Source organism: Dryas octopetala, chromosome 4 (assembly GCF_963921425.1).
Source record: "Dryas octopetala chromosome 4, drDryOcto1.1, whole genome shotgun sequence".
Classification (NCBI taxonomy): domain Eukaryota; kingdom Viridiplantae; phylum Streptophyta; class Magnoliopsida; order Rosales; family Rosaceae; genus Dryas; species Dryas octopetala.
The window spans coordinates 9111311-9123848 of NC_141369.1; the positions used below are offsets into that span (position 1 = coordinate 9111311).

Genomic DNA, 12538 nt, shown 5'->3' on the forward strand with positions numbered 1-12538 from the left:
GGTCATTCCAATCTTGGATGGCTGTGGCTGTCTGTTATTCAAAATATATGTCCTATATTTGCATGTAAAGCTCACCTTCTTGGTTTGTTTTCTCATTTGTATTAGGGTCATTTTTACGGGAGCTATAATTATTTTATTCTATTAGGCTTTTATCATAGCTTTTACAATTTTTTTTTTTGGTTTAGGAATGTTTTCTTCTGAAAATTTGTCCATTATGCACATGCTTTATCATTATTTGGTAGTCGTATAACATAAGATCTGATGAAAATTGTTCTTTGTAATCTTTTCTCTTCTTGGTGGCTGTAGTTGTCCTTTTGCTAGATAGACCTTGCATATAATACTGGACATTGGTGGCTGTGGTTGTCCTTTTGCTAATTCTGATGTCTAATTTTCATTAGCAGTATAAAATGCAGGAAGTTCAACTTGGTTCACATACTGTAAGGTCCCATGGAGTCACAGTTGCAAGGACACACATGCATGATTGGCTGATACTGATGCTTCTTGGGGTTGATAGTGGTCGTCCTAAATGTGATTCATCCATTTTATCGCTTTGTTGGGAAAGATATGATGACTGATCTTAAATATCCCTTGAAAAGTAACACAGTACCTGTTTGGGCTATTCCTGTAAGTTCTCCCAGTGCTGTTGTTATCTATTAATCCCAGATTTACAACTATATTAATTGAGTAGTGAACTGATAAGATGCCTTCCCCTCCCTCCCTCCCTCCCCCCCCCCCCCCCCCCCCCCTCTCCCTTCCTTGGGATTAGATGTATGCGGTTGTACTGCCAATAGTGATTTTTCTCGTGGTCTATTTCCGTAGGAGAGATGTCTATGATCTTCATCATGCCATTCTAGGTGATTAATTTTCTTACTATAGATTTATTATTATTTTTTTAAGAATGTTCATTTTACCCCATTGGCTGAAAAAAATATGATAAAAAGACAGAACTGATGGTTAGAAGTTGTCACTGCAGGCCTCCTATTCTCTGCTCTGGTAACAGCAGTTCTTACAGATGCTATAAAAGATGCAGTAGGTCGACCTCGGCCAGACTTCTTTTGGCGGTGTTTTCCGGATGGAAAGGATGTATGGCATTCTAGATTAACAGCTATTTGATACCTATTGGAGGGCAGTGTTCTTTTAGAGGATTTATATTGCCATTGACAATGGAAGTTGATAATTAATTGCTTCTCAGGTTTATGATCAATGGGGAAATGTTGTATGCCATGGTGAGAAGAGTGTCATAAAGGAGGGACATAAGAGTTTTCCAAGTGGCCATACTTCATGTAAGTAGCACTGTTCTGTCCTGAATTGTCACTGATTATTTCATGGAAAACAGAATAAAAAAGTATTTATATTATTGATGAATTATGGGCGTTTTAATATGAGAAAATTCAACAATACAACTTAGTTGATCTTGCGATTCCAGTACTATTTACCTGAATCTTTTGGCAGAGTTGTTGACAATGTGGAAATTTGGATTCAATATGCAGGGTCCTTTGCTGGTCTAGGATTTCTCTCACTGTACTTGTCAGGAAAAATACAAGTATTTGACCGCAAAGGCCATGTCGCAAAACTATGCATTGTTTTTCTTCCTCTACTATTTGCATCACTTGTCGGGGTTTCTCGAGTGGATGACTACTGGCACCATTGGCAAGATGTGTTTGCTGGAGGTCTCCTAGGTTTGTGTTATAACGAATAGTAACTACTCAGTGAACCTTCTGTTTTCAATGACTCTGACACACTTTTTGCAGGGCTTACAGTGGCTACATTTTGCTATTTGCAGTTCTTTCCACCCCCATATCATGCTCAAGGTACACTCCTAAGAAAATTTTGAGTGGGTGTTTTTTGGAAATAGTTTCTGGAAAGTTGGTTTTCTGGTGTGACAATTTGTTAATAACATTTTATTTGATTGATACTCAGTCCTGATATAAACGATATTCCAGTGGAATGAATGTGTTGTGTTTTTGTAGCTTATCACTGATGATGCTTATTTAGTGGTCTCTTCAGTCTTCTCTAGAGCTGATGAAAAATTAATTTTACCCATCACATGCCTGTCTGTTGCAACGTAGAAAACTAAACATATAAGTTGGAATCACCTATCCAATATCTTCATTCATAATTTGATAATTTGGTTCAGCATGGAGAGAGAATTACCATTTGTAGTTGCTAATATAGGTGCATAACCAAGGACACATGGAACTAGATAACCAAGTCTCAGATTAGTAGACAGCCATATGTACCAAATTTATCACTATACTTCCACTGCCACTGCCACTGCCACAGTGCCACTCCCTAATGAACTAGATTAGCGTTTCCTGGGTCAGACATGCTTTTCTGCTTGGCAACTGAAGCACAAATTAACATAGGTCTTACTCTGAATTGTGTTGATAAGTAGTGGAGGTGTGTTGTTATGGTGGTCTGATTTTCTATACATCCATTTGCAGGTTGGGGCCCATATGCTTACTTTCAGGTGTTGGAGGAGTCACGCTTGAGTACACAAGCAGCCAATACAGTAAATGTGTCCAACGTGCAGGCTCCCGAGGCTCAGGTTGAGAATCAAGAAGAAGAAACAAATGGCCATGGATTCATGGGGTTAGCATTAGCACGTAATTCTAGTTCCATATTGGAAGATTTGGAATCTGGGGGTAGATAGTTTTGTTTTGTTGGTTTTGCTCCAAGCTCTTTTAGAATTTTGCAGACAAAGATTAATTTTAAACCTCTTTAAAGTTTGGAGCTTGGTAAAAGAGATTCCTACCCGATGTACGTTATAAAGCAATAGTACCACAACTTAAACTGATACGAATAGTACCTTATCTTCAAAGCATGATATGAATATTGAAAGATTATGTTTAGGGGGGTGTCCCTAACTTAGATTTCATTGGATTTTAAAAGTCCAATGAAATCTGGGTGTCCCCAACTTAGATTTTAATGGATTCCAATGAAATTTAGGTGTTCCCAACTCAGATTTTAATGGATTCCAACGAAATTCAGGTGTTCTTAAAAAGTCATGGATTTCATTAAGTGAAGGATTTTAATGGATTTGGATGGATTTGGATGGATTTGAATGCATTTTTTACACATAACAAATTGCATGAGAATTCTACCCAATTCCTTTGGATTTTGATAGATTCTATTAATTTTAAAATTTATTAAACTCCTTTAAAATCTGAGTTGGGGACACCCCCCTTAGTCTGTTTTACCTTCTATATTAGGGTTTTTTTTTTTCTTTTTAAATGAAATTATTTATTGTGAGGTCAAATTGGCAATTGATATTATAGTCCATTAATTATAAGGTACTAACAAAGTAAAACATTAACCAAAAACACCAAATCCATTTCTATCGACTAGCGAACACTTTTCACCCGTCTAAAACATAACATACAGACACCTTTTAAAAGACCAGCATCAACGCATCATAACCAAACCAATTATACAAACAGCCCAAACCAATATCCTTCTTTTTTTTTTTTTTTTTTTTTTTTTTTTTTTTTTTTTTTAGCTCAGTTTCTGAAACTGTAAGTGAAAATGTTAAACTGCAATTTCTGAAACTACAAGTGAACTAAAACTGCAGTTTATTGGAGTTGCAAACTTGCAGTTATAGTTATTAACTGCAGTTTGCATTTATAGTTATTAACTGCAAGTGAAACTGCAGTTTATTGGAGTTGCAGATTTGCAGTTGCAGTTACTAATTGCAAGTGAAACTATGAAACTGTAGTTTATTAGAATTGCAGACTTGTAGTTGCAGTTACTATAGATGAAACTGTAGAGATTGAACCTTTTTTTTTCGTTGTTGTTGTAGTAGTTGCAGAAAGATGCTTGAGAGTGAAGATGAATAGTTGTCAGTTTGGTAAAGTTAAAGAAAAAGATTGATTTGGCCAAGAAAAGAAGGATATTGGTTTGGGCTGTTTGTATAATTGGTTTGGTTATGATGCGTTGATGCTGGTCTTTTAAAAGGTGTCTGCATGTTATGTTTTAGACGGGTGAAAAGTGTCCGCGAGTCAATAGAAATGGATTGGGTGTTTTTGGTTAATGTTTTGCTTTGTTAGTACCTTATAATTAATGGACTATAATATCAATTGCCAATTTGACCTCACAATAAATAATTTCATTTAAAAGAAAAAAAAAACCCTAATATAGAAGGTAAAAAAGACTAAACATAATCTTTCAATATTCGTATCATGCTTTGAAGATAAGGTACTATTCGTATCAGTTTAAGTTGTGGTACTATTGCTTTATAACGTACATCGGGTAAGAATCTCTTTTACCAAGCTCCAAACTTTAAAGAGGTTTAAAATTAATCTTTGTCTGCAAAATTCTAAAAGAGCTTGGAGCAAAACCAACAAAACAAAACTATCTACCCCCAGATTCCAAATCTTCCAATATGGAACTAGAATTACGTGCTAATGCTAACCCCATGAATCCATGGCCATTTGTTTTTTCTTCTTGATTCTCAACCCGAGCCTGCAACTAATAACTATAACTGTAAGTCTGCAACTCCAATAAACTGCAGTTTTAGTTCACTTGTAGTTCCAGAAATTGCAGTTTCACATTTTAACTTACAGTTTCAGAAACTGAGCTTAAAAAAAAAAAAAGAAGGCTTCGATCCATAAACTGAGTAGATCTAGAAGGCTTTGATCGAGCTCGGAGCAGATCCATTGTTTCATGGTCGGTGCTGAGACTTTCAAGGCCGTTGATAGCAGCGCTGCTCGTGGTGGTGGTGTTCGTCCCGGAGGTGCTTGCTCTGTGAAGAAGAAGAACAAGAAGATGATGAAGAGGAAAGAGAAGAGAGAGACAGAGAGAGAGCGAGAGAGAGAGAAGAGGAAAGTGAAGAGAGAAGAAAGTGAAAGACAAAAAAGAAATAAAATGGCAATTGACTAGATTTCAAAGTAAGCCAGTTAGCTCTTGAATTTGATTTGGGATTTAATAAATGGTGTTGGATTCAGATTTCAGATATTTTCATGAATAAGTTTTAAAACATAGAGTTACATGTTAATTTATTTGAGTTAATGGGTTTTGGAAAGAATTCTAGCTCTTATTCTACGTATATGGCTTATTTCATACTTTGGTTTATGGTCAAAAGGATTGGATTGGTGTTATGAGGATTTAAAATTTTAGGAATGCTATAAAGATATTTTCTATCGGTAGAAAAAGAAATTATGTTTGGTTATGAAAATAGTTTCAAACCACCTTTTCAGTACCTTCCAAGTTATCAGATTGCATGAATAGGTCTTTGGGACCCATCATGGCACACACATAGGCTTTGAGCCATGTGTCATGATGCTTAGCCCTTTGGGGTTGGCTCTTCGTGCATGCAAGACAAGATTATTAGCTCTGTATGCGTATGACAGATTCTTGGCTCTGCACATGTATGACATGTTCTACGGGTAACTGAATTAGTGTGCATTGTTATAAATGTATTTATGGTTTTAATTCGACTATTTATCTTACATTTATAATTTATTTAGAAAATTTTAGTGTTTGAATTTTCAATAAGTTGATTATGGTCTAGTTTGATTTATTAAGTTATGCTAGCAACCTTGAACGTATTTTTGAAAGCGTTTTAAAACTGGGGGATTTCACAGAGTGATGTGAGGTTTTAGAGTTAAATAGAAAAGATAAATAACTTTTATTTTTTGTTTTCATAACTTGTCAACTCACTGAGTTTATCTAACGTCTTCTTTATGTCTTGTTTGAATCTTTCCCCCAAAGTAGTAGTGGTGGTGGAGATTGAGCCATACACGTCGAAACAAAATTTTTTATTTCCTTTCCTCAAACAATTGTAGGCCACATGTCTATCTTTTATTTTGTTCGGTTATAATTTGTTGTAAGAATTAATAGAAGTAGTGGTTCTGATAACCGAACTTATGATTTCTAACTAAGTTGTGCTTCTGATGGGTCTGAGTCCTTTTTTGGTTGTGATAAGGGCGGTTGATGTTTATTAGAAGTGTTCTTTATAGGTTTTATAAAATGAGTTAGTCTATTTACAGAGGAGGTTTTGCCGAATTTTCGGTGAGATTTTTCCTTGGCTTTGGATCTCATAGGACCACACCGGGTTTCAGGGTGGAATCCAGGGATGGTCCTGTCAAGTGGTGTGCTCTTGTATTCAAGTGTGGTGTGCTACTACAAACTTATACTCGACTATTTTCATATAAGTTTGTTTATTAAAGAAAATTTCAGTCGTATGATTATATCTCCTATATCTTTTATATTGGCATGTGTTAATAATCCTTTTAAATATTTGTGTAGTTTTCAATTAATTTTCATAGTTTTGCTACTTTTATATATCAAATATATCACCTCTCCGCATAAATTTAAGATAGACTAAACCTGAGAGCGTTTATATGCATATAATGGTATTAGAGCCAATGCCTTAAAGAAGAAAAAAAAAAAGTCTGGAAGCCTTATTAAATTACTTCTTACTTGAGTCTAATTCTTTTTGTGATGAGCTATTTGGTGTCATATAAACTTGAATGATGTTTTATAATGAGCCATATATATTAATATATATATATATATAGAGGCCCATTCCGTTGAGGTATTTATTATCTTAAACATTATGAGGCATGACTTGTGGGACCCTCTTTGAATTGTAATTTGATGATCAAAGCCGTCTATTTTCTAAGTCTCTATACAAGGATCATCCTTACAAAAAATTAGATAAATCTGAAACCATTCTGACATCTAATTATGATAGAATAAATAGACGAATATATGGATTCCATTAACACTTGGCACATATTGAACCCAAGAGTATCAATACCAATCGTCAAGGTATTATAGTCCAAAGTTCCTTAAGATACATTAACCTCTTTGGGAGAAACCATAAAAATATTTTTAAGGTAATTGATCCGCCAAAAAATATCTTTTTTTGGGTATAAACCAATGAAATATTTTAATTATTGGTGGAGCATTGATGGATATATTGGTATTTGATGTGACTCATGCACAACTTGATTTGGAAAGTTTATCGATACTCATCCTAGTTATATTGATTTTGTCCAGAGTTTTGGAGTTGGCAAATATCAAAAAGTACATAGAAAGTTTTACAGTAGTTATATTAAACATATTTACCAGGTTTGATATTTCCTTTACGAGAGTACTTGATAAATCTAAACAAGGCCTAGAAGGGGGTTGAAAGTCACCTTATTTGGAGAAATGCATTCATTCCTGCCTATAAAGAATAAAAGTTGTACATTTCAAATCTAACATAGCAACTCCCGTACAAAGCACGTCCACCTATCCTTCCATAACTATCTTCTTGAAGTTCTTTCAATTCATTGCTACATCGAAACACTTTATACATTCTGTTTGATTAAGATCCATAGGGCATTGAACCGCACCATATATAAAATCATTACTTTTTGGTATCCCAAGCTTGAGCTTCGCATGAGAATTCAAAAAACGAGCATAAGTAGCTTTAAAACACAATTGGATTAACAAAAAATGAACCGTCTGATCAAATAACAAGGTATTAACATTAAATAAAATGTTATTCTTCACATAAATCTCATTAATGGTGTCGCTTATACCAAGTAACTCTTCATTTGAGTATTTTAAAAGGCAATCACCATACCAAATAATAGCTCTTTTATTGTGAGGGCAACGCTTGCGAAGTTCTTCGCTTGCTGCACTAATACATTTTCCACACTTTTCTTTATAGAAAATTTTCTTCCAGCATTGAGCTAGCCCATGTACAACTTCATGATTTTGTCTAACATATTGACTTCGAATCCGAAATCCATAATTAATAGAAGCTATCTTACCTAATGTAGTGAGTAACTATTGGGAAGTCATTGGGTCAATCACTGTAATTAAGGGATTAGAATAGGAAAATTTATTTCTTACCTTTGTAGTGTACCTAGATTGTAAGATTGGTTTCTTGATAGATGGAGAACCTCTGTACAAATATGAAAGTTCAGATCAATGTAAATTACTCTGGAAATTATTTTTTTATACCTATTTTACATGGTATCAGAGCAGGGGAATCCCTAGTTCTTGTTTCTGCTGTTAATCCTTGCTCCCCATAGCAAGCATTTTTAATCTTTTTCAATGGGAGCCACTTCCCTGATATCATCAACAACGTCAAAGTCCAAGTCCAAGGCAGGTAGTGGCATTGATCCTACCAATCCCCTGTTTGTTCATCATAGTGATCACCCTGGTTTGGTTCTTGTATCCAAGCTTTTCAATGACGATAATTACGCGACTTGGTGTCGCTCTATCCGTATCTCATTGAGTGCAAAGAACAAGCTAGGGTTCATAGATGGAACCATAATGGTGCCTTCAGAAGAAACAGATCCAAAAGAATATGCACGTTGGCAACATCGCAACGATATGGTTCTCTCATGGGTCCTTAATTCTATCGATCCAGAAATTGCTGACAGTGTTATCTATTCAACAACGGCCCGCGAAATTTAGCAAGATCTTCAGGAGTGATTTTCCCAAAGCAATGCTCCAAGGATTTTCCAACTGCAGCGGGACATGGCCTCCCTTCATCAAGGTCAGATGTCTATTGCCAATTATTTTACACAATTGAAAGGATTGTAGGATGAGTTAGCCTCTTATAGTGATTTACCAACATGCTCCTGTGGAGCTATGAAGAAGCATATGGAGCAAGAAGAAAGGAATGCTCTTATGCAATTTCTTATGGGTTTGAATGAGTCTTACAGCGCGGTACGGGGACAGATTTTGTTCATGACCCCCTTACCGACTCTTCGAAAGGCATATGCGTTGGTATCGCAAGAAGCAAAACAAAGAGAGTTGGGTTCTTCCATGCGCGTCGCAAATGAACCAGCAGCCATGGCTGTCCGCTCCAACAATCAGCCATGGTCGAACAACCAGAGGTCCAATTCCAATTAGCAGCAACGAGGCAATTCTCAGTCAAAGCCCACTTCTACTCAATTCCAACAGTCTAGTAATAATTTTGTTCGTCCACTTTTGCATTGTTCTCATTGTGGGCATGACTATCATACAGTCGACACTTGTTGGAAGCTTCATGGCTATCCTCCAGGCCATCGTTTGCACAAATCTGGACACCGTAATAACAGGACAGGTGGAGGTGGGGGTTCGCAATAACAGATCTTCAGCAAACCATGTAATGCTAACCCCTTTTATCAAGAGATGCAGGTGGTTATGCCCAACCTTACCAATGAGCAATACATCCAGATTTGCTCAATCATGAAAGACAAAGGTGATAAGTCCCAATCTACTCCTCAAGCCAATGTCGCAAGCTTTTCTCCAGGTTTGTCGACCAATTTTTTATCAAGACCTTGGATCATTGACAGCGGGGCGACAGATCATATCACATCCTCCCCACATTTGCTTCATAATGCTAAAAATTCCACCATACAGCTCGTGCGACTACTTAGTGGTGAACAGGCTCCGATAACTGCTACTGGCAATTTTTCATTAAATTCTTATATGTATTTGAGAGATGTGTTGGATGTTCCTACATTCACAGTTGATTTAATGTCTGTAAGTAAAATTACAGAGGATTTGGCTTGTTCAGTCACCTTTTTCCCTCACTGGTGTATTTTGCAGGATTTGGTTACGAAGAAGACGATTGGTCTGGGTAAGCGACATGGAAACCTCTACTCCCTTGTGGTGTTGGCATCTCAAAATTCTCCTTCCAATAAATCCAAGCTCGCTTGTCACTTACCTGTCGTTTCTACTGATTTGTGGCATCGTCGTTTGGGTCATTCTTCTTCGGCCCGTTTAAATTTTAGTCTAAAACATTATTGAATTTTTCTTGTTCTTCACATTCAGTTTGTGACATTTGCTCATTGGCTAAACAAACTCGTCTTCCTTTTGGTACTAGTTCCATTCAAACTCCACAACCATTTTCTCCTATTCACTGTGATATATGGGGTCCTCACAAGACGCCCTTTTTATATGGAGCACATTATTTTTTAACCATCGTCGATGATTATACACGTTTCACCTGGGTTTTAGGTGCGAAACCAGTATCTTTTCCCATGGAACAAGGTACAAAGCTTTATGATACAGGAGATTTGCTTAAGGATCCATCTCAGTATAGGAGATTGGTAGGGCGCCTGATTTATCTTACTATTACACGACCTGACATCACATATGCTGTACATGTACTTTGTCGATTCATGCATGAGCCTCGTAGATCATATATGGATGCAGCCTTCAGAGTTCTGAAATATCTTAAGGGTGCACCAGGGCAAGGTTTGTTTTTCTCGGCTGAAAACAATATGAAACTACATGCTTACTGTGACTCTAATTGGGCAGGCTGTCCAATGGCCTGAAGATCCACCACTAGGTATTGTGTTTTTCTTGGACATTCTTTGGTCTCTTGGAGAACTAAGAGACAGAAAATAGTTTCATTATCTTCCGCTGAAGCAGAATATCAAGCAATGACAGGAACGTGTTGTGAGCTTACCTGGCTACAAAGTCTTTTGCATGATCTTCACCTTCCTCATCCAGAAGCTACTACGCTTCATTGTGACAATAAAGCCACCCTACATATCGCTGCCAATCCAGTTTTCCATGAAAGGATCCGACACATTGAGATGGATTACCACTTTATTTGAGATAAAATACAAGACGGTTTAATTGTCACTAAGTATGTACCCTCTTCACAATAGTTGGCTGATGTGTTCACTAAGCCTTTAGGGAAAGATATATTCTTGACCATGTTAGGCAAGTTGGGAGTTCATGACCTACACTCTCCAACTTGAGGGGGAGTATTGGGAAGTCATTGGGTCAATCACTGTAATTAAGGGATTAGATTAGGCAAGTTTATTTCTTACCTTTGTAGTGTACCTAGATTGTAGGATCAGTTTCTTGATAGATGGAGAACCTTTGTACAAATATAAAAGTTCAGATCAATAAAAATTACTCTGGCATATTATTTTTTTATACCTATTTTACAGTAGCAAATCCAATTCAATCTCATAAATTCCATCGGATGGATTTGGCCCACTAAAACATTTATACTCGATAACATGATCCTCATCTGCATAAAGAAAAAGGGAGAAACATATGACACTCAGAGTTATGATTAATAATTTTAAATGAAGCATGTTGAATATATAAAATAGAACTTTAATTGTATTCAAGTTATGGGCATATATGTATAGTAGTCTTATAATCCTATTAGTAGTAGTATACATATATATTAGAGAAAATTATACATTTGGTCCACTTATTTTATATCTAGTTCAATTTTGGTTCATTATTTTTTTAAGTTTTGTTTTGGTTCACCAATTGTTCCACTTGTTCAATAAAGATTTAGATTGGTTTCCTCAAATTTGTCTCACCTTTTACCCTATCAAATATCAGCAAAATTCAACAAACATATACTTGTTTTAAAAATATGCATCTTCTCTTTACAACCATATAAAGATCATTCAAATCAGAGTTCTAAAACTCAAGATAATTGACTCCAAAGTAGGGTACTCGAAACTACCAATTTTCTTAGAAACTTTTTCAGATTTTTCAAACTTCATCAAACTTCAATTCTCTTTGATTCTAATACTCCAAATTGATTTCTATGATTAAGAAATGATAAAATATAACTTTTACTTCAATTATAATTGAAGAAAATACAACCAAAATGATTTAAAATCATAACTTAAAAAATATCGTGAACCAAAATTGAACTAAGAATAAAATAAGTGGACCAAAATTGAACTTAAAAAAAAATCGTAGACCAATATTGAACTAGGTATAAAATAAGTGGACCAAATTTGTAATTTCCAAAATCATCCCTCTATTCCCTTCCACCACAAACAGCAACACACCACAACCATCCTCACCCTCCCTCCATCCCTCTCTCCTCCCCATCAGCTTTCTCTCTCTCTCTCTCTCTCTCTCTCTATCTATCTATTGGGCATAATAGGTGAAATTCATCACAAACTCGCCACCACAATTGGTGGTGGTGGACTAAAATTGCTTGCAAATATAAACACATGGACCAAATTGGCAATTTTGAAAACACAAGGACTAAAATTGATTGCAAGGTAAAACACAAGGACTAAAAATGCATTTTTCCCTAGAAAAAAATGGTATTTCTAATTTTTTGTTACGATTCGGATTTCCTATTCCCTTTTTACTCTTTCATATCCCTGAAAATCCAAATTTTTTTATCTTTAAATAATGTTGTATGATTGCGTGAATGTTTTTTCAATTTAAAAAATTGAATACATGAACAAAAAAATAATTATTTTATTGTCATTTTTTTTACTTTCTAATCAAAGCCAATATTCTTTTTCATAGTAACTCGATAAACCATCTTGATAAGGTGTTTTTGGTGATGAACTAGTGTTATATATATATATACATATGGACACTACTACTAATAGGTCTAGCATACGTATCTTATATCTAGAAGCATATATATATATGCCCATAACTTAAAAAAAAAAAAAAATATATGTTTCTTTGAAAATTGATCAATTAACTTGAAACAATTAAAATTCAATATATCCTATATATTGAACATGATTTATCCAAAACTATTAATCACAAGTCTAAGGGCCAGTTTAGTATTGCTGTGAGAAAAAACAGTTGTGAA

General features: G+C 35.5%; 1 protein-coding gene and 1 pseudogene across 1 annotated transcript; both read left to right on the forward strand.

Moving 5' to 3' along the window:
• Positions 1-379: 379 nt before the first annotated feature.
• On the forward strand, positions 380-2825 carry LOC147286573 (putative lipid phosphate phosphatase 3, chloroplastic). The gene is given in 8 exon segments (XM_086239584.1): positions 380-518; positions 520-624; positions 767-854; positions 974-1083; positions 1193-1283; positions 1491-1679; positions 1752-1811; positions 2445-2825. Coding segments are annotated over 8 exon segments (963 nt in total). The 5' UTR covers positions 380-407; the 3' UTR covers positions 2654-2825.
• Positions 2826-8049: 5224 nt separating this feature from the next.
• Positions 8050-9072, forward strand: LOC147286574 (uncharacterized; annotated as a pseudogene).
• The last annotated feature ends 3466 nt before the right edge of the window (positions 9073-12538 follow it).